The 22988-nt window shown below is 45.9% G+C and overlaps 1 protein-coding gene across 2 annotated transcripts in view; it reads left to right on the top strand.

Annotated features, from left to right (window-relative positions):
• The window catches only part of LOC310684728 (phospholipase A2 inhibitor and Ly6/PLAUR domain-containing protein-like), a 50931-nt gene that overhangs the window by 15328 nt on the left and 12615 nt on the right, over positions 1-22988 (top strand). Inside the window, exons 1-2 of one of the 2 annotated variants that reach the window (XM_083456219.1) lie at positions 21233-21376; positions 21926-22036. In XM_083456219.1, coding sequence (XP_083312345.1) covers positions 21328-21376; positions 21926-22036 — 160 coding nt within the window. In that variant the 5' untranslated portion in view covers positions 21233-21327. Of the gene's footprint in view, positions 1-21232; positions 21377-21925; positions 22037-22988 lie in introns of those variants that run through there. The other variant, XM_083456220.1, reaches the window with a different exon arrangement.

Below are 22988 nucleotides of genomic sequence, written 5' to 3'. Positions count from 1 at the left end.
GTGACGAGCAGCATAGTTTTGTGTTGTCCAAAGTGCCCCGCCGTTGGGTTGTCGTGGAGTTGTTTGAGTACCTTTCCCCTCAAGGTCTCCCCCGGTACATACAGCGCCCCCTTGTAGTACAGCAGCCCTTCCTTTTCCTCAAACCCTCCATGGTTTTCCCTTCCATCTCAGAGTTCCCTGATTTTAGTTTGAGCGAACGCGTCATTTCTAGTAAGCCCGCCCAGTTCTCGTTTCCCAACCAACGCTCCCCCACACACCCATCGGTCCTCGGGGATCACGTGTCGCATCTCCGGCGGTCCCTCTCCTTCCATGTACTCCGGCTTCTGGGAAAGCGCATCTGCTCTTACGTTTTCTTCTCCCGGCACGTATCAGATCTCGAAGGAAAACTTGGCGAACTCCTGTGCCCATCGAATCTGTCTCTGGTTGAGTACTCGCGCGGTCCTCCAGTATTCTAAGTTCTTGTGATCAGTACAAACCTGGATCTTGTGCTGCGCCCCTATTAACAGATGTCTCCATCGGTGAAACACCGCATAGATTGCAAGCAGTTCACGGTCATACACTTTATAGTTTTGCTTCGACTTGCTCAGCATCCTCGAGAAAAAGGCACACGGCCTCCAGTCCTGCTTCGCTCCTGGCTGCAAAAGTACTGCCCCAATGGCTTAGTCGGACGTGTTGGTCTCCAGCCTCATGGGCTTCTCCAGATCAACGTGCAGGAGCTGCTCCTCCGAAGCGAACGCCTTCTTCAGTCTTTCAAAGGATTGCTGGGCACTTTCTGCCCAAGCGAACTTCTTGCTACTGAGGCAATCTGTGATGGGTGCTGTCAAGTGGGCGAAGTTCTTGATGAACTTCCTGTAGAAGTTGCTGAACCCTAGGAACCTCTGCACATCCTTCCAGGTCTTGGGGGCCTTCCACTCCAACACTGCCTGCACCTTGCTTGGGTCCATAGCTAGGCCCTTGTCTGACAACTTGTACCCCAGAAACTCGACCTCTCTGGCGTGAAATTGGCATTTTTCCAGCTTGACCCACAACTGGTGCTTCTGCAGTCTCTTTAGCACTTCCCTGATGTCTCTGACATGTTGCTCCTCATTGTCCGAATAGATTAAGACGTCGTCCAAAAAGGCTACACAGTTCTTGTACAGCAGGGGCCCCAACACGTGGTGCTTGAAAGCTTGAAAGCAGGTGTAGCCTGATAGTAATCCAAATGGCATGACTAAGTACTCAAACGCCCACAGGGGGGTGAACATGGTGGTTTTCCATTCGTCCCCCTCCCTTATTCTAATCAAATTGTATGCTCCCCTGAGATCCAGCTTGGTAAAAAATTTTCCCCACCTCACCTGTGTTAAAATGTCATCAATCCTTGGCATTGGGAAGGTCACGGGTTCTGATACCATGTTCAGGGCCCTATAATCTACGACTGACCTGGGCTGATTAGTCTCCTTCTTGTCCACAAAGAACACCGGACTGCCCCCCACCACCTTTGATTCCCTCATGAACCCCCTCTTCAGGTTCTTGTCAATAAACTGCCGCAACTCCTGCATCTCCCTGTCAGACATGGCATACAGCTTACCGATCGGTAGTTGAGCCCCTGGGAGTAAGTTGATTTGGCAGTCAAAGGGCTTATGGGGGGGTAGTTTATCCGCCTCCTTCCTTTCTGAAGACTTCCTCTAGGTCAGTATATTGTGGTGGCACCTCCCCTTTTGTTCCCACTGCTAGCCCAGCAACCCTGGCCACTGTCATTCTTGGGGTCCCCCCCCCCAGACAGTGTTCCAAGCAGTAAGCTGACCCCAAGGTGACTGACCGCTGATGCCATGACACTACTGGATCATGCAGTGCCAGCCAGCTCATCCTCAGTATTATTGGAGGTCCTGCCGGTGTGGCCACGTGAAAGGCAATGGTCTCCATGTGCCTGGAAACCCTCATTCGCATTGGCGGGGTCTGGTGTGTCACTTCCCCTCCCAGAAGTTCCCTGCCATCGATGGTGGTCACTTGCAAGGGAAAATCCAGGGGTAGCAGGTGGAGTTGGTGCTCCAGAGTGAAGTCCCTGCTGAAGAAATTGCAGGAGCTGCCTGAGTCCAACAGCCCCTCAACCTTGACTGGGAGCCCATTCGGGAGTTCTAGCACCACTTCTATGGCTATAGCTGCCCTGGGGGGATCAGGCTGGGGCACTTTTATTGGTTGCTGGCCTGGCTGCCGGCCCCGCTGGTTGGCAGCCAGGCGTTCTCGTTTCCCTGCCCCTGCCCTTCCTCCCCCTTCTCCTCACAGCCGGCAGCCCCCACCATCCCTTGCCAGGCCTTTCTTTGAGTGCAGACCCTGGCAAAATGTCCTGGCCGTTGGCAGAGGAAACACTTCTTGGTTGTTTTCCAATCCTTCCCCTCCCTCTTGCGACCTTCACTGGAGTTTGAAACCTCTCTCTCTCGCGCGCCATCAATTTCCATTGGCTCAGCCACCTGCGAAAGCTGTCTTGGTATTTCAGGAATGCGGTTGTCAAGGCAACATTCCCCTCTCGCATTTCTCCTGAGACCGCGCTTACTGCCGTACTCCAATCGCAAGTACAGCCTTGGTCAGCTGATCCATCAACTGTGGGCGGGGCGCGTGGGACAGCTCGTCCTTCACAGTTGGGGACAACCCCTCCTCAAACAACATTTGAATTGGTTCAGAGTCCAGATCCCACCCGAGTCGGTGGATCAACATTGCAAAGCACGACCAGTAATCTCTAACTGTTTGGCTCCCCTGCTTGCACCCCATCAGTTCTCGTCGAGTCACACTTTGTTCCACTTCACTGGAATACATCGCATTCATTGCCTGGAAGAATTTCTTACGGTCCTTCAAGGCATCATTCTGCGTTGCCATGAGGGGCCTGATCCATTCATGTGCCCCCCTGCAGATGCCCCACCATGTAGGCTACCCTCTCCCCATCGTTCTCAAAGTCATTATGCTGCAGTTCCAAAGCGTACTTTATTTCCATTCGGAACGCATTGTAGTCCTGGGGTTACCCCCCAAACTTGTGTACCAGCCCCGGTACTTTCCTTGCGATGGGTGTGGGTCTGACCTGTGCATCCTGAGCCCGCCTTTCATCCAGCCGCGCCATCAGGAGAGCTACATGCTGTTCCAAGTCTTGGTTTCTCTCTACCAGACCTTGCACTCCAGCTGCTTGCTCCTCCTTATCTCCGGCTCCCCTGGTTTGACTCATCGTGCTGCCTCTCTGGAGCTGCGCACAAGCAACATTGGAGACTGACGGATTGCTGTAATGGTTCTAGGGGTTGCTCGTGCGTAAGTTGCCGCCACTCCTGGCTAGGTTACCTGGTTGAACCCTTTCTGTCTGGACAGCCTCAAGTTTTGTGGCTGCCTCAGTCGCTGGCAGAATCCGTCAGTGGGCGTTTCTTGAACCTCTTCCAGCATAAAAGCTGTTTGACGCCCAGTCTTCTCCTACTCTCCCTGCGCGGAAGTCTTCTGCGCAGGGAGGGTGTGGGCAGCGGAGTACCAGTACTCTCTCTGCTGGTCTCCGGCGAGGAGTCCTGGAGCCACCTCTCCGATTCCCCCATCTGCCCCCCTTCTCCACTGGTGGTATGCTGATTTCCTTCCCCAGCGGATGGGCTGCCTCTCTCCCTACTGGGACCCTCTCCGGCATCCCTCTGGAGCCTTCTCTCTGCCTCCAGCTCCGATGGCAGTTCCCTGACAATACCCTTCGACATTTCTCCATACAGCAGTTCTGAGAATGGCAAATTCCACATCTAGGCTCATCAGGAAATGAGTTGAATATAAAAATGTCAATATCATTGACACCGGTATAGAAATGTATGCTGTGATCATATTTGCATTATTGTGTACATTGACCTCAACTCACAAAGGGTATTTTAGATTTAGAAAAGTTGCAGAAAAGGGGAATCATGATGCTGAAGGGCTTGGAATAACGCCCACACAAGGAAAGATTATAAAATTTGAGACATTTCAGCTTAGAGGAAAAACAAAAAAGAGAGGTGAGAAATCTATTTAAGATTATGCATGCCACAGAAAAAATGGATATAGAAGACTTCTTCAGCTTCTCTGATAATGCTAGACACAGAAGGAAATGGAATGCTGGAATATTCAGGACAGATCAAGGAAGGTGCTTTTTCAAAGTGTGCATAGTTAAACTATGGAGATCATAAAATGAAAAACGTAAACTTCGCTGGATCCAGCAATGTAAACAGGTTCCAATATCACAAGATCACTGGGAAGATAAATATACGTTCATGTGATGTACCAATTGTTCGTGACTTTGTACCTAACAGTGAACCTCTTGACCTCATGGCCATTGTGGTGAAACTGAGGTGGTTGTAGACTGGAAGGGCATTTGGTGAAATGCACGGAGTTACAGAAAGGGACTCATTGACTTACAATTCCTGTGTTATTACAGTGAGAGCAGGATGGCATGGAAGGGGCTTCTGGAAGACTGTCACTGATTTCCATAAAGAGATGTGGCAACTGAACAGAATACAGTGGTACCTCGGGTTACATACGCTTCAGGTTACAGACTCCGCTAACCTAGAAATAGTACCTCTGGTTAAGAAATTTGCTTCAGGATGAGAAGAGAAATCGTGCTCCGGTGGTACGGCCGCAGCAGGAGGCCCCATTAGCTAAAGTAGTGCTTCAGGTTAAGAACAGTTTCAGGTTAAGAATGGACGTCTGGAAAGAATTAAGTACTTAACCCGAGGTACCACTGTATTCAAATGCAGCAAGAAGGGAGTTTGGAAAGGCTGTCTTGTGTTACTTTGTTCATGTTATCTTTTGTGTTTTACCCATCTCTGGTATTCATCCTCCTCCCCCTCCCCTTCCCCTCCTTATCATCATTATTAAAATCCTCAGTGTCTCTCCATCACTCTTTTACCTCCATTTTCTTTTAAGTGTCCTCCATCTCCACTCAAATCTCTGCTGTTGTTTAAAACAAGCACTTCCATCCCTGTCTTCCTACTGTACCCAAAGATTATCTAGAAACCTTTTATTACCTTGTAGCAAGCCTCATCATGGAGCATCACATGCTTTCAGAAATAGCCATTTTACCCTGCTTTTATGAATGAACCAATGGTTTATCAATGGGAATGTATTCTAAATGTTTTGTTTTTTAAAGGGTTTTCCTATATAATAAGGTTCCAAAAATATAGTACACTTCTGTATGGGACACCGCTGACATTATCACTAAGGCGTGAAGTCACATATGATGTGATCTGTTAGGAAAGTTGAATAAAGAGCGGGCCAGGGCCGGGAGGTCTGAGGTAAAGGTATCGCCTGGTGTCCTTTACTGGGCATGGGCCCTTCTGGCTGGAGGACGTGAGTTGGACTATGGTGCCCTTACCGCCCTGGTCCGTCTTAGACTGATGCACCCGCACCATCCTGCCTGAACTGGACACCTGCACGTCCTCCAGGAGGAGGCTGCGCATTGTTCCACTTGAGGTAGCTTCTGCTACCACCTCGCCAACCCTAAAGGCACCAAAGAAGGCTATAGCATATGCCGCAGAGAACAGCCGGGCCTCAAACTTCGACCAGCAAATTGACCTAGGTTTCATACATTAGGGGAAAGGGACGATACTTTGGACCTGAAACCCGTGAAGTCGCACCATACTTTCTTATAAGACCTGAGGGTAGAGGATGCAACAAACGCTAATACTCCCTTGATCACTTCGTGTCTCCAAGGTTCCGTAGGTGATCCGGAAAGGGTTCTGGCAGCAGCTGAGCCCAATGTGCTAACAACCGGAAGCAAGGCATCGGAGCACAAATGATTGAAGTAGGCGAGACCCCTCTCGGAACACAATGACTGCTAGCCAGTATGTTAACCACCGCCTGGTTATCAGTTCTGAAGCACACCCGGTGATTCCGGAACTCCTCGGTCCATATGTGAACAGCCACAACTATGAGAAAAAACTCCAGAAAAGTGAGATCCTGCATGATGGCCTTCCCTTGCCACTCTGCTGCCCATTGTTGTGCACACCAATGTTCCTTAAAGAACAGACCAAAGCCCAGGGACCCCTCTGCATTGGAGTGGGCCTGGAAATCAGAGGCCAAATTAAGGATTTCCTGCCATAGGGAGACTCTGTTGTAGTGTTCCAGAAATCTGAGCCACATCTCAAGGTCTGCCTTGACCGACTTGGGGAGTCTTACTCTATGGTGTGGATGCTTGAGGCCCACTGACAGCCTGGCTAAGCGGGAGCAAAATGGGCGGCCTGGTGAAACTACTCTACATGCGAAGTTGAAATGATCTAGCAAGGACTGGACCTGTCTAAGAGTGACTTTTTTATTTTTATATTATTATTATTATTATTATTAGGGAAGGGTTTGACAAATTGTTTCCTTAAGGGCAATTATTTTCTCCTCTGGCAGGCGGGCGGATTGAGCTGCTGTGTCAGGTTCTATACCCAGGTAAGTAAGATGCGTTGAGGGTCTGTCTTATCTGCCGCGAGGGGAACTCCCAGCTCCTGGGCCAAAGCTGCAAAGGCCTCCAGAAGGGAAGCACATTCACTGGTATTGGGCTTCCCAACGACTAGAGAGCCACCGAGTTAACGTGTCACCCCAGGTGAGTTGGTTCTGTTACAGAATAACCCATCAGCATAGCCTTGACAATGTAATATTTCCCTTGAAATTTGAATCCCAGCAAATGGAAGTCATTGGGATGAACCGGCAATAGACAGAAGGCTGACTCTATGTCACATTTTGCCAAGAGTGCCCCGTGACCAAAATTCCGGATAAGTCTTGCTGCCTGATCGAAAGTCGCATATTTTACTGAGCACAATTCCAGTGGAATGGCATCGTATACTGAGCCACCCTTAGGGTAAGAAAGGTTGTGAATTAATCTGAACTCACCAGGGGTCTTTTTGGGTACAATACCAAGGGGCGAGATGTGCAGGTTTGGGATAGGGGGGTGTTCGAATGGACCAGCCACCCTCCCTGTGGCCACTTCTTTAGCTATTTTCTTTTCTGCTACCTCTAGCCTTTCCCTTACTGACATCTGGTTAGGGGAAATCCTTTGCAATTAAAGAGTCGGTTACTGATATTCTGAAACCCTCTGGAAAAAACCCTTCCAAAGAAAGGATGCTGCCCTTTCGTCCGGATAACTAGACAAGAGGTTGCGGAGAGGAGGGAGCTGGATCAGGAAACTGACTCGTAGAAAATGTGTGTGCAATGGTGGGGATGGCTGGCGCGGCCGCATTTGAATGGCAAGCCACGCCCCCGCCGAGCTTCCCTATTGGGTGACCAATCGGGGAGGGGCGTGGCGCGCCAGCCCCTGGAGTTGAAGCAGGGAGCGGAGCGCCTCCTGCATGACGCGGGAATCATTTCCCACTCACAACAAATTTTGGCCAGAATGTGTGAGGCCTGCAACTGACAAACTATAATTCTGACTTGTCACTCCTCCTGTTTTTGTGGAGTTTAACTAACGTGTGTCTATGTTCTGCTGCTGTTGGTGGGGTGGGATTTCTTACCTATGGGCTGGAAATGTCAAAACATTTTTTTAAAAAAACCTCATTGTTCAGGGTCTTCTGTTCTTTGTCCTTAGAGAGGTTGAATCTTTGTTGCAAGAAATAAATGACCAAATGCTTACTTAGCCTGCTTTGCTTTTTATATACCACTTTATTTCCCTGCTCTGACCGAGGGAACCTAGCAGAACGTAGTGAGATTGTGTGTCTCTTAGTACGGTGGGGGGGGGTTAGCTGTAGCAGCAATCCCACTTTTTGTGTAACAAAAGGAGAGTAAAAAAGCCAGGGAGGAAGAAAAAAGTGAGTGATAATGATGCGTGTGCAAAGGAGACTGCAGAATAGGAGAGAGGAGAAGGGGTGGAAATGGGAGATCTGTCTGCAAGGTAGAGTTGAGGTAAGTAAAGAGCAATAGAGGAAAAGGAAGAGCAGCTGAAAACAGGTGTGTAAGGGGGGTTGTGAAAATGGAAGGCGTAGCAGGCCTGGGGACATAGGGAATCAAAAGCAGGCGCATGAAAGAGGCTGCAGTATAGGAGGGGTTGGTGGCTTCATATGTTGGAGAAAGGTGGGAAGAAGCCTTTGTAGTTGCAGTGTTAGGCAGGAAGTTACCACAGGCTGGTTTATCTCTGGGGGGGGGGCAGGCGGGTATATACAAAAGGAGGGAGTGGTAGGACATGGACATGGGTGTGAAGATGAAAAAGGATTACCCTTACCTCCCATGAATTTGCCCATGGATGGCTAGTAAACCTGATGGATATGTTCTACATCTGTTGTTGGGGCAGCATGGCTCTGAATGTCTGTCGCTGGGAACCAGTAGTGGAGAGCGTGGTGTGGCCCTTAGCTTCAGCTTTCAGCCCTTGCACAGGCATCTGGTAGGCCACTGTGAAGTAGTTTAGTTGAGCAGATGGTCTGATACAAGAGACTGATGTAAGTTCTGGCCAGCTGAAGATTCTGGAAAATCTGCTTACAACAGCCAAACTCTTAACTGCCTCCAAGTGCTGCCCACTCAGTGCACCTGCTGAAGAAGAGTGTTTCCATAATGTACCTGCTGAAGAAGTTTGTTTCATAATTTCATCTCATTTGAGCCAACTGCTCATGTGGCTGAGTGCGGGAAGCCAAAGGAGAAAACAGGTTGAGACACCATGGAGCCCTTTTATAATCTGCTCCTGGGGTTGAGAACTCCTGGCCTGGGAGTCAAGTGCAGCCCCTACATACCTATATACTACTTCATGTTTCATATTTCAAAGCAATCTCCAGGTGGCTTACAATATCAGAAGGACATCACAAAAAGTTAAAACAATACTGTACACCATGAAAGCTTCCCACCCTATTTATTAAGAGGGGGAAATTGAATAAAATTCTAAAAAACAGTCCACTGGGGACATTTGTAGCTGCCTTTCTGGAGATTTGCTACTCAGCACTAGGCAGCCAGGGCACATTACTACTGTTATACAGAACTCTGGACAGCCACTGAGGGATTCAGAACATAGGCAGATCCCTGCTGGATCACCCCAAAGGCCCATCTAATTCAACATTCTGGTACCACAGCTTTGGTGCACAGTTATTTTGGAAATTTGCTACACAGCATTAGACAACCTGGGCAAATTACAATTATTTGATAAGCCTCTGGAAATGCACAGAAGGATTCAGGAGTCAGAGACATAAGAGGACCCCTGCTGGGCTTCCTGTTTCTGGTAGTGGGAAATGGCTGACTCCTATAGGACCAGACCCCAGCCGTGCCGGTAATTCAGGGCTGATATGGGGGTAATTAGCCCTGGCAGACTCCCCATGTTGGGGGAGTACTGTCTCGTAGACCCACAGATTGTCCGAGAATGCCGACTTACATCAAGGTGCAAGTGGCAGGACACTGGGTTGCAGAGCACAGTACGGCCAGCATTCTCCGATGCCATTCTCATAGCCGGGAACATCTGTTTGAAAAAAATGAATAGATTTGGACAATGAACAGACATGGACTGGATAGAAGAAGCTTAAGAAAAAACCTGCAGAAGTGTACAGTCCTTGGGGGTTTAAGCTCGGACTTCAAATAGATTCTCATGATGAAGTTTGGATAACAGAGGTGTTTGGTATGGTTTGTTTCCTCTACTTAACATCTGCAATTGGTTTTCAATGCCAAGCCTCATTAAGAACTTTTTTTTAAAAAAAAAAAAGAGTACAGATGGACTTCTATTTATAATTAGGCATTTAATTGCGGAGCGTTATTTAAGACTTCAAAGACTTGATAAAGATGGAAGAGGAGGCAAGATGGCGCTAATGTGACGCAGCATGGAAAAATATATTCCCCCCTTTCTCCAAGGAAAGCAGGAGTTATGTGCTGGCTGATTTTGCAATTATTTGAGATAAAAACTTGGAACAATATACAGTGCAGATCAATAAAATGATTAAAAGAAAAAAGAAAAGAGGATCCCTGCTGGATCACATCAAAGGCTCATTTAGTACAGATTTTTGTTCTCAGGGAGCGGAAGCAGATACTTGATGGAAACCCAGAAAACAAGGCAGGAGCCGAGTAGCCTCTCTCACCTGTGATCTCCAGCATCTGTTACTAAGAGGATGAATGGCTGCTATTCCGGGGGAAATATAGCCATCATGACTAGTTGCCTTCATTCGCTTATAACACTAGAATTGGTGGGCATGCAATGAAATGGAACAATAGAAAATTCAGGATAGATTAAAGCAAAAATAGCCTCACACATTTAATTAATCTTGTGAATTTGGTAGCAAAAGAAGTAATGGTGGCCAACAACTAGGGTATGTTAAATTTTGGATTACCCGTTTCCTCCATGAATATGTCTATAGGTGGCTACTAAACCTGATGGTTATGTTCTACCTTTGCTGTTGGGGCAGTATGGCTCAGAAAGTCTCTTATTGTAAACCAGCAGTTGGGAGAATGGTGTCGTTCTCAGGTCCTGCTTGCTGGCTATGCACAGGCATCATGTTGGGCACTGTGGAAATAGTTTTCTTGAGTAGATGGCCTGATGCAAGTTATGTCCAGGGTGATGCAAGTTCTCTCCAGCTGAAATTTACAGGAAAGCTGCTAACAACAGCCAAACTCTTAATTACCTTGAAGTGGTGCCCATGCAGTGCAGCTGCTGAAGAGGAGTCTTCCTGTAATGCACCTGCTGAAAAAGTGTGCTTTCATAATTTTATCTCATTTGAGCCAACTGCTCATGTGGCTGAGTGAGGGAAGCCAAAAGCAAGAACAGGTTGAGATACTATGGAGACCTTTTCTTATCTGCTCCTGGGGTTGAGAACCCCTGGCCTGGGAGGCAAGGGCAGCCCCTACCTACCTCTCTATCTCCAGTTTCACTAAACGAAACAAGAGGAAACTTTTATAGACAACGCAGCCCCTTTATCATTTATAGGAACCTGGACTGTTGATACTCCTTTTGTTATCTGGTTTACTTATTCCATTTTACCTCCCAATGGAACACAGGCTGGCTATTCAAATGGTTTGTCATAGTGTTTATCATGAAAGATTGCAGCGGAAGCTTCTATCTCATTGGATAAGAAGGCATTTTTAAAAACAGAAAAAGGATATTTACAACTTCATACCAAATATAGCATGTATACGTATATCATACGACTTCCCTTCCACGCTTTTCCTGGTTCTTTTGCTTTTCTACTACTCTGTGTAATCCACATCTTTTTAATCATCCAATTTGCTATATATTAGTTACTCTATCTAAATCAACTGTGCTGGATTTACTCAAGACCTGCTAAGCTATGTATTTGTCAAAACAGCCAGTTCAGCATATTCGAACATTATACACTGCCATTCTTCCTTAGAGGGTTCTAGCTGTGGCGGTGGCGTATAGTAATAAACACTTTCGTATATGGGGAACAACAATAACAACAACAGCATCGTGCTCTGGTTATAGTGCCTGAAAGGACATCACTATGATTTGAATTCTTGGCCCATTTACAAAACGTTGGTGATGCACAGCCATAGAAATGCTTGTCAGGAATTGCACTGTCATCTTGTAAAGAAAAAGAGACATTTTCACATGAGTGCCTGGGCAGTAACAGTGAGTTTGTGTGCAGAAGAGAGAATCAGAGCATTTTATTGTTTATTAAGTGTATTGAGCAAGTATAGAAAGCATCGCAGAACCATACATGTGATCAATTTGACATGGATGTTTAAAATTTAGATATTCCCACCGCAGGAATATAGAGTCTCATCTATATACATGCAAAGCAAAGATCATTACCACAGTTGTTGTTTAGTCGTTCAGTCGTGTCCGACTCTTCGTGACCCCATGGACCAGAGCACGCCAGGCACTCCTGTCTTCCACTGCCTCCCGCAGTTTGGTCAGACTCATGTTCGTAGCTTCGAGAACACTGCCCAACCATCTCGTCCTCTGTCGTCCCCTTCTCCTTGTGCCCTCCATCTTTCCCAGCATCAGGGTCTTTCCAGGGAGTCTTCTCTTCTCATGAGGTGGCCAAAGTATTGGAGCCTCAGCTTCAGGATCTGTCCTTCCAGTGAGCACTCAGGGCTGATTTCCTTAAGAATGGATGTGTTTGATCTTCTTGCAGTCCATGGGACTCTCAAGAGTCTCCTCCAGCACCATAATTCAAAAGCGTCAATTCTTCGGCGATCAGCCTTCTTTATGGTCCAGCTCTCACTTCCATACATCACTACTGGGAAAACCATAGCTTTTGCTATACGGACCTTTGTTGGCAAGGTGATGTCTCTACTTTTTAAAATGCTGTCTAGGTTTGTCATTGCTTTCCTCCCAAGAAGCAGGCGTCTCTTAATTTCGTGGCTGCTGTCACCATCTGCTGTGATCATGGAGCCCAAGAAAGTAAAATCTCTCACTGCCTCCATTTCTTCCCCTTCTATTTGCCAGGAGGTGATGGGACCAGTGGCCATGATCTTCGTTTTTTTGATGTTGAGCTTCAGACCATATTTTGCGCTCTCCTCTTTCACCCTCAATAAAAGGTTCTTTAATTCCTCCTCACTTTCTGACATCAAGGTTGTGTCATCTGCATATCTGAGGTTGTTGATATTTCTTCCAGCAATCTTAAATCCAGCTAGGGATTCATCCAGCCCAGCCTTTCGCATGATGAATTCTGCATATAAGTTAAATAAGGAGGGAGACAAAATACAGCCTTATCGTACTCCTTTCTCAATTTTGAACCAATCAGTTGTTCCATATCCAGTTCTAACTGTAGCTTCTTCTCCCACGTAGAGATTTCTCAGGAGACAGATGAGGTGATCAGGCACTCCCATTTCTTTAAGAACTTGCCATAGTTTGCTGTGGTTGACACAGTCAAAGGCTTTTGCATAGTCAATGAAGCAGAAGTAGATGTCTTTCTGGAACTCTCTAGCTTTCTCCATAATCCAGCGAATGTTTGCAATTTGGTCTCTGGTTCCTCTGCCTCTTCTAAATCCAGCTTGCACTTCTGGGAGTTCTCGGTCCACATACTGCTTGAGCCTTCATGGATCACTGCCTTGCCGTGGCGAAGGGGCTTGAAGAACTCAGAGAAGCTATGAACTATGCCGAGCAGGGCACCCAAGATGAACAGGTCATAGTGGAGAGTTTTGACCAAACGTGATCCACCTGGAGCAGGAACTGGCAAGCCACTCCAGTATCCCTGCCAAGAAAACTCCATGGACAAAGACAACAGGCATATAACCACAGTTATGGTTTCAGAAAAATAGAACTTTCCCCTACCAATACACATAGAGCATTTTCTGGCAGAAAGCCACAAACAGAGCAAGAGAGCAGTCCACCACCCTGTCTCCACCTCATTGGTTGGCAGTGCTACTTACCATGAGCAAGAACAAACTCAATGCACTGGGTCTCAGCAATATAACACTTGATGGTCTTTGAGCGCTCACAGGCTTTTGAGAGAGAAGGAAAACAGGTCGAACACACCTTCCCATTTAACTGACGTTTCGGCCCTGTGGAAAACAACCCCAAAATCAACACACGGTTTCACCCCATTTCTCCTCCCTCCCTCTCTTCCTTTTGTTACAGTGTAATAATTTCTTATTAAATTTTCAAAAAAATGATATAATCAATGCATAATCAATTTTTCAGACTCCCCACCCCATTTTCCACGGTCTTTTTACTTCTTTCCCTCTGCTGCACAATACCTTCTATTTCTTATACCAACGCATCAATACTTTATTCTTTAATTTCTTATGCTGCTCATAATTCAAATCCTGCTTGTGACTTCATCATACAATAATTTCCTTAAATAGTCTGAAATGGGCTTCCATTTTTCCACAAAGCAATCATCCTTAGATTCTCTTATTTTGCCTGTTAACTTTGCCAATTCTGCATAATCCATCACCTTACTTATCCATTCTTTGGTGGTAACTTCTACTTCCTTCCATTTTTGTTCTTAGAGAATCCTAGCCACTGTTGTTACATACATAAACAACTTAAAATACATTTTTTTGGAACTTCTTCCCCTATAATCTCTAAGAGAAAATTTTCTGCTTTTTTGTTTTTGCTTTTTGTATATAATCACTTTAGAAATCTTTTATATCTCATCATATAACATTTGCCAAAAAACCTTCACCTTCTTAAAAGTCCACCACATATAAAAGAAAGTTCCATGTACCATTTATACTTCCAGAATTATTTACAAACTTTAGCCAATTTGTTAGGTGATAAATACCATCTATACATTATTTTCATACTATTTCCTTTGGGAGTATAATAGGAAGTATATTTCATATCAATTTTTCACAACCTTTCCCACCCATTTCTATATTATGTCCTAGTTCTTTAGCCCATTTCATACAGACAACCCCAGGGAAGGAAGACCAATAATAATAATCTTTATTGTGGTGCAACGGCCCATAACATGGATTCAGAATAAAATACAGATTCATACAGACAACCCCCAGGGAAGGAAGACCAAAGTGTTCTTTGCTTAGTCATGGGTATGTTGACTAAACAAATAACGCTTTGGTCTTCCTTCCCTGGGGGGTTGTCTGTATGTATCTGTATTTTATTCTGAATCCATGTTATGGTCGATGGATCACAATAAAGATACTGAATAATTATTTAACTGCAGCTGACTTTGGGCTATAGTGCAATTCTGTCAAGTAACCTTCTCTCATAACAATAGAACCTGTGGACAAGCAATGAAACGGAAGGAGGGAAAATTCAGGACAGATTGAAGCAATAACTGCATCACACAGCAAGTATTTAATCTTTGGAATCTGGTATCAGAAGAAGTAATGGTGTCCAACAACTTGGATGTGTTAAATTGCAGATTACCCTCATCTTCCATGAATTTGTGTATTGATGGCTACTAAACTTGATGGTTATGTTCTATGTCTGCCATCTGGGGCAGTTTGGCTCTTAATGTCTGCTTCTGGGAACCAGCTGTGAAGTTGTTCTCAGGTCCTGCTTGCTGGCTATGCCAGGCATCTGGTTGGCCACTGTGAAAATGGTTATCTTGAACAGATGGCCTGATTTAGCAGGCTGATGCAAGTTCTGGCCAGCTGAAATTTCCTGCATATCTTCTTACAGCAGCCAAACTCCTAATTGCCTTCAAGTGGGGCTCACCCAGTGTACCTGCTGAAGAAGAGTCTTTCCATAATGTACCTGCCAAAAAACTGTGCTTTCATTATTTTCTCTAATTGAATACAATTGCTCATGTGCGTGAGTGAGGGAAGCCAAAAGAGACAACAGTTTGAGAAACTATGGGGCCCTTTTATAATATGTACCTAGGCTTGGGATCCCCTGTCCTGGGAACCAAATGCAGCTCCATATCTCTCTATCTGGGGTCTCAATAAACCATAAGAGAGGAGACTTTAACAGACTATGTACCCCCTTTATAATCTGCATGGAGCAGGACTGTTGATACTTCATTTACTTCATTTTTTATTTGATTTTATTTATTAAAGTTCCATCTCATTCCTCCCAAAGGAACTGGTTTTTTCAAAGTGCAAGACACCTGAGGGTGCCTAGCTGTCATTGGATAAGAAGCCATATCTGTTAAAAATCTGCAGGAAGCAGAATTAGGTGTTAGACATACAATCCTTAAAGGATCAATATTTTGTTTTCAGCCATATTCATTTATTAACATGTATTGCAACCCAACCATTCCTCCGAAGGAACCAGGAACCAAGAAAAATTTATATTAAGAAACTGTTTTTTTAAAAAAAATCTGAAAAGGTTGAGAAACCTTAAGAACATTGAAAATTAGCAATAACTGGTTCCGGATAATACAGTAAATTCAAGGCTGCTAGGAGCAGTGCTTTTCAGCTTTTAAATGCCTGGGAGAATAGAAATTTTCAAAATCCTCCAGAAAATGAAGATTGAAGGAGATGGATCTACTTCAGCAGAAAGGCACTCCCTGTCAAGGGTTTAGTGCTCATTTACTTTCAAGAAAACAGGCCTCTTTGTTGTGAAACAATTCTTCTTGGGGGGTCTAAAGTTAAATCTGCTTCAGAAAAAGAAGGCATCATTCCTCTCCCCCCCCCTTCATTATTTTGGAGGAATAGAAACATGGCTATATATAACTAATGCTTTGGCAGTTCTGACCTCAGATATCTCCCCATCACTTGCTTTCTGTATAATCTGGTGGCCACTGGCATACTTTGTGGTCAAATTTCAGTGGCACCCTGTGAGACATCAAAATTTGTCACCTCCCCCCATCTCTCACCTTGCATTCTATGTTGTTTAGTCATTTAGTCGTGTCCGACTCTTTATGACCCCATGGACCAGAGCATGCCAGGCACTCCTGTCTTCCACCGCCTCCCGCATTTGGTCAAACTCATGGTAGTTGCTTCGAGAACACTGTCAACCTATCTCATCCTCTGTCGTCCCCTTCTCCATGTGCCCTCAATCTTTCCTAACATCAGAGTCTTTTCCAGGGAGTCTTCTCTTCTCATGAGGTGGCCAAAATATTGAAGCCTCAGCTTCAGGACCTGTCCTTCCTGTGAGCACTCAGGGCTGATTTCCTTTAGAATGGATATGTTTGATTTTCTTGCAGTCCATGATCCTCTAAATCTGCCTCTGTGGTGCTTCATCACTGGCTAAATACCCAAATGCTATACAGCATACAAGGATGCACAGCGATTCTGCTATTTCTGCTTTTTATAAGCCTTGAATCACACGAGGATCTGAATAGGTATCCTTTAGCTTTTGTTCTACAATTTTGTGAAAGAACTCAGCAAAATTGGATCCATTTGCTCATAATTTGAGAGGGGGACAAAAATACAAAATCTCTCCTTCTTCCTGGTCAAATACATAAAATTAGGATATTCTGGGATCAAATCAGAAACTTCTGAAAATCTGGGACAGTCCCTGGAAAATAGGGACACCTGGAGGGTCTGAAATATTAGTCATGCCTCTGAACTAATTTTGGAAAGGATCCAGGATAGATGGGCCCTGAGTTTGTGGGGCTGGACTGTGGCCCAAGTTCAGTTCAGTTGTATATATAGATGCATTTTCTGGTGTGTATGTTTTAAATCATCCAGGGTGAGTGTCTGGAGGTGGTTGGTGGATGGATGGCAGCTGACAGATTGAGGATGAATCCTGACAAAACAGAAGGACTGTTCTTGGGGGATGGGGTGTGTGTGGGGGGGGGACTCCCTAGACTTGAATGGGGTAACTGTGCACACCTGGAAGAAGCGGACTGTTTGGATCCCTTCCAGTCGGGATTCAGGCCTCATCATGGGACTGAAACTGCCTTGGTTGCACTGGTCGATGATCTCTGGAGGGCTAGGGACAAAGGTGAGAGCTGTTTCCTAGTTCTGCTGGATCTCTCAGTGGCTTTTGACACCATTGACCATAACATCCTTCTGGACCATCTGGGGCACTGTTATACAGTGATTCCGCTCCTTCCTCCTGGGCCATGTTCAGAAAGTGGTGGTGGGGGTGAATGTTCAGACCCCTGGGCTCTCACTTCTGGGGTGCCTCAGGGTTCTGTCCTCTCCGCCATGCTTTTCAACATCTACATGCAACCGCTGGGAGAGATCATCAGGGGGTTTGGGCTAGGTGTTCAACAGTATCCGAATGATACCCATTTCTATGTCTCTTTCAAATCAGAATCAGTGAAGGTCCTGTGTGAGTATCTGGAGGTGGTTGGAGTATGGATGGCAGCTAACAGTTTGAGGTTGAATCCTTACAATTTTTTGAGGAATGCTTAAAAAGGCCAAACCCTGCTTAAAAACTAAATTGAACGCATAATCTGGGCTATAGCTTAAGAATCTGGAGTTGATTTTGGGATGACACGTGTTAGGAGCAGATTTTGAGATGGCCTGATCCTGCAGGCTGGTGTAAGTTCTGGTCCCTAGAAGCTGAAATGGAATCTGAGAGCAGCCCAAATCATAATTGCAGCAAAGTGGTGATCACACCGTGTACCTGTTGAAAAAAAAGTGGTTTCATAATTTTGTCTAAAATGACCAAGCTCTTCATTGGGCTAGGTGAGGAAAACCAAAAGAAAGAAAACTTTTGAATACAATGGAGCCTATTTATAATCTGAACCAGGGTGCAGTGGCCTCTGTCCTATGTGCCTCTTTATCTTGTAAAAGCAAAACCACTAAGCAAAAACCTCTACCTAGGCTAAAACCTTCATTGTTCTAAATTTGCCATATATCCAGGAAAAACCAGGCTTGTCCTGGGTAGCATAGTTACCAGCATTCCTCAGATCAAAATAGGGACATTCTATTCTACATTAGTATCACTGCTGTGACAAAGCTCCTCCCCCCTCATTAAGAATTTTATTAAAGCTTTTCATGGTCTCACGTTTTCCCCCAGTCCAACGCACAGAAGGATCTGTTGTTGTTTAGTTGTGTCCGACTCTTCATGACCCCATGGACCGGAACACGCCAGGCACTCCTGTCTTCCACTGCCTCCCACAGTTTGGTCATGCTGGTAGCTTCGAGAACACTGTCCAACCATCTCGTCCTCTGACGTCCCCTTCTCCTTGTGCCCTCAATCTTTCCCAACATCAGGGTCTTTTCCAGGGAGTCTTCTCTTCTCATGAGGTGGCCAAAGTATTGGAGTTTCAGCTTCACGATCTGTCCTTCCTCACAACAGCCCTGCACTACAGCACTTAGGGATAATGAATGGGCATGCGGCTAGCTCGGCAGTCAGGTGGGATGTTGACTGAGACCTCTCTGCCCAGCAACTTTACCGCCAGCGCCACCTTTGATGTCTTTGGAATCATCCACCGCACATCCTCCTCCATGAGATTGACCACGCAGGTGGGGAAACTGGGACATTCCAGGATCCAATCAGAAGTTGGGATGGGATTTCTTTCAAATCAGAACTAGTGAAGGTGGTGAAGGTCCTGTGTGAGTGTCTGGAGGTGGTTGGAGGATGGATGGCAGCTAACAGATTGAGGTTAAATCCTGACAAGACAGAAATACTGTTTTGGGGAGACAGGAGGTGGGCAGGTGTGGAGGACTCCCTGGTCCTGAATGGTTTCACTGTGCACCTGAAGGACCAGGTGCACAGCCTGGGAGTCATTTTGGACTCACAGCTGTCCATGGAGGTGCAGGTTAACTCTGTGTCCAGGGCAGCTGTCTATCAGCTCCACCTGGTACGCAGGCTAAGACGCTACCTGCCCACGGACTGTCTCGCCAGAGTGGTGCATCTCCCGCTTGGACTACCGCAACGCGCTCTACGTGGGGCTACCTTTGAAGGTGACCCAGAAACTACAACTAATCCAGAATGCGACAGCTAGACTGGTGACTGAGAGTGGCCTCCAAGAGCACATAACACTGGTCTTGAAAGACCTACACTGGCTCCCAATACATTTCTAAGCACAATTCAAAGTGTTGGTTCTGACCTTTAAAGCCCTAAACGGCCTCGGTCCAGTATACCTGAAGGAGCGTCTCGACCCATATCGTTCTGCCCGGACACTGAGGTCCAGTGCCGAGGGCCTTCTGGCAGTTCCCTCGCTGCGAGAAGCCAAGCTACAGGGAATCAGACAGAGGGCCTTCTCAGTAGTGGCACCTGCACTGTGGAATGCCCTCCCACCGGACGTAAAAGAGAAAAACAACTACAGTGGTACCTCGTGTTAAGTACTTAATTCCTTCCGGAGGCTCATACTTAACCTGAAACTGTTCTTAACCTGAAGCACCACTTTAGCTAATGGGGCCTCCCGCTCTCACTGCTGCGCCGCCGGAGCACGATTTCTGTTCTCATCCTGAAGCAACGTTCTTAACCCGAGGTACTATTTCTGGGTTGGTGGAGTCTGTAACCTGAAGCGTATGTAACCTGAAGCATATGTAACCTGAGGTACCACGGTACCAGACTTTTAGAAGACATCTGAAGGCAGCCCTGTTTAGGGAAGCTTTTAAAGTTTAATAGACAATTGTATTTTAATATTGTATTTTAATATTAAAATACAGGGTATAAATAATAAATAAAGATGGGCAGGGTATAAATAAAATAATAATAATAATAATAATTGTCAGAGCTGGCTCCAGGTCCCAGCTCACAGAGGACCAACGCTAGCCGGTAGTAATGTACAAAAGTCTTTATTGAAGTACAGTTCCCATTTTCAAGCCGCAGCGCCCCAGCTCTACGTCTAGGGTTAGATCGGCGAAGCTCCATCTGAATCTCCGCCCCCTGTACACCAGTTTAAGATTCTAGCCTTACTCCACCTCTTCCATCTCTCCTTTCTCCTCTGGGTCCTGCTACCCCCCGGGGTCCCTTCCTTCCTGGATTCTTCTGACGCTGACGTTGACCCCCCTGACTCCTCCCGCTCTTTTCGGCGGGCTTTGGGACCTGGCTCCCTATCCGGGCTGCCAACTGTGCCGCCCTCCTGTACATTTGAACTTGGTGCGCGCGCCCAGCCTTCAACCTTCCTCTCGACCGTTTCCTCGCTCCCCGATGGAGGCGTGGCCAATCCTGACTCATGTCCTCCCGCTGGCAGTGCGCCGCCTGATCCCGATGCCTGGGACTCCTCCCCCCTACTGCACTCTGGTGTGGACGCTGGTCCTGATTTCCAACTGCTGCTCTCTGAGTCCCCTCTGGCCCCTTCTTCCTGGGGTGTCCCCCTAGGCACCCCCCTTGCCCTGACCATGGGAGCCCCTTTCTGTGAATCTTCCGATTCGCTGGAAAGACTCAGAGACCTCGGACCGCTGTCATCGCTAACATTTCCTTCGGACTCCTCCCCCTCGCTCTCTATTTCCTCCCTTTCCTGTGCCTCTGCTCCTGAACCCCTGATAATAATAATAATAATAATAATAATAATAATAATAATATGTTTAAGATAACTAAATTCCTGGTATGACTCAGCATTCCTCATTAAAAATATTGCCTTGTATTTAGTGGAGTCATGATGCGATTAATGAAGGTAGGGAACTTATTTTGCTGTGCATAAACAACATGAGTGGCTATACTATGTAACTAACACCTTTGAATTCTTTGCTCAGTATTTCCAAGATGATGTGTGCTCTAGCCACTTGAACCTAGAAGGAAATATTCTAATAGCAGTCAAACTCCAATTGTCTCAAAGTGGTGTTCATTCAGTGTACTTTATGAAGAAGCGTAAGAGTGGCTCCCATTGTGGTGAAATTGGGGTGGGATAGACTGGAAAGTTATTTGGTGAATTTTCATGGGCTTTCCAAAGGTGATTTAAGGATTTAAAATATATGTTTCTTATCCCTGAGAATGCAAAAGAAGAGGCAGCTGTCAGAATTTCATACAGTTCCCAAAAATGACTTAATGCAATTTCTACTGCTTTGTGTTCCAATATAAAATTACAAGATGTTTGGGAAAGCATGCAATCTTTACTGTCATCATTTCCCACCCCCTCACTGGACCAGTTCTGCCTAGGGCTCCTCTTCTTAGCCTATAAATCCTCCAAGGCAGCCTCTTCCTCCATCAGTTGCCTGCTGCTTTGAACTGAGTTCTCCTCAGCTTTTGATCTCTCCAGCACTATGAAGCTCTTCCTGAGTATTTGTCTCTTCTTGGCCATCCTTTCTGAAGGTGAGTAGGAAGCTGAAATCTTGAATTGCTTTTTCAAATGTGGGAGGGCATATGCAGTGGGTTAGAGAACGCAAACTGATATTGGCTCTAGGAAGGATAAAGAAAGCTAAAGATATTGGAATACTGAGAATATGGACTCCAAATTTTGGAAGACAGCTTTGTGGAGTGTAATTCTGTTTCATGAGGTTGGCTTTCTTCACATACAACATGTGTGCTGCCTGTGAAAGTATGCTAAAATCCCATTGTGCACCTCATTGTGTGTTGTGGGGGAGGACGTCACTGCTTTAGTGTATGCATTCATAATAGTAAAGTGGATGAAGACTGTGTGTCTCTCCATCTTTGTGTCTGGAGATGTTCCTGTGTGTGAGATAGGGGGAAGATGTGTGTCAGTGTGCATGCAGCCTCCAACCCGCTCATGTGGCTCTTGAGACCAATAAGGTTGCTCATGTCTGGCTTGGAAGATTGTATCCAGGTGGGAATGTAGATTCCATTTCTCAATGCCTGAGGAACTGATGTATTTGGTATTGAATATTTCTTTTGTCTCTGCAGTGACAGCTGAGGAATGTAACGTAAAGAAACTAAATGACAGTGTTTCACAAGGCACCTGTGAAACTTCCGAAGGTGGCAGTTGCTTTTTTCGTATTATTGGCAGAAGATTTGGTGAGTATAAAGCCTTTCTGTCAGATTAAAGCTGATTGTGTGGTTCCATCATTAGGACCCTGACATATCCGGGGGGGGGGGGGGGGCACAGAATGCGGATCTCACCCAGTGTTGAGAAATTCTTTTTTCCCAACAATAATTAAATATTAGTAGAATTAAAACTTTAAAATATGTGTAAAATGTATCAATGATTACAATAAAAGTGGTATCAACCTTTTCAATAAAAACAGTAATTCCCTAAAAGCCTGTTGGGACAAGGAGGTCTTCACCTGCCAGGAGAAGGACAAGATGGGAGGCAATCTAGCTTCTTCTGGGAGGGAGTTCCAGTGTTGGGAAGCAGGCACTGAGATGGTTCTTTTCCATGTCAATAACTAATAAAGTGTTCCACCCCCCCCCCCACTTTTATAAAGGTCAGCCTCTTAGCCTTGGAGAACCACTGGCAACCTTCTTCTGAGCTTTGCCAACTGATTAAGGTTAATACATCCTGAATGAATATTCAGGCCTCAGCTTTCTCTGGCTTTTGCCTTACAGCTCCAACACCAACTGGTTTTCCCAATGGCCAAATCCTAAGTAACAATACCTCACTGGCAGGTCACTCTCCACTCATTAGCACCCAACATAATCAGAATATACTCTTTGTGGGTTCAGACACAAGTGATGCAGTTGTCAAGTGTGTAGCCAGTGATGAATACAAGAAGACATGTGTTCAACCAATGATCAACCAGTCCTCCTGTTGGCTGAAAGACAGTTGGGAATGACCAACGTTAGAGTTCACCTATGGCAACATCTAGCAAACCCCAAGAAGCTACTGATAAGAGTTGCTCTTTTCCCTGATACCCTGAGCTGGGTGTAGGGACAAAGATTGCAGTCTTTCCAGATGGCATGATGTTTTGGGGGAAAGGGGCTTCCAATCCCATTGTTGGGAAAATTGAAAGGGTTCATAGACTGGAGG

This window comes from Podarcis tiliguerta (assembly GCF_965153285.1).
Source record: "Podarcis tiliguerta genome assembly, chromosome: 8".
NCBI lineage: Eukaryota > Metazoa > Chordata > Lepidosauria > Squamata > Lacertidae > Podarcis > Podarcis tiliguerta.
The sequence above is the reverse complement of the archived record's forward strand: the minus strand, read 5'-3'. Positions and strand labels throughout refer to the sequence as shown.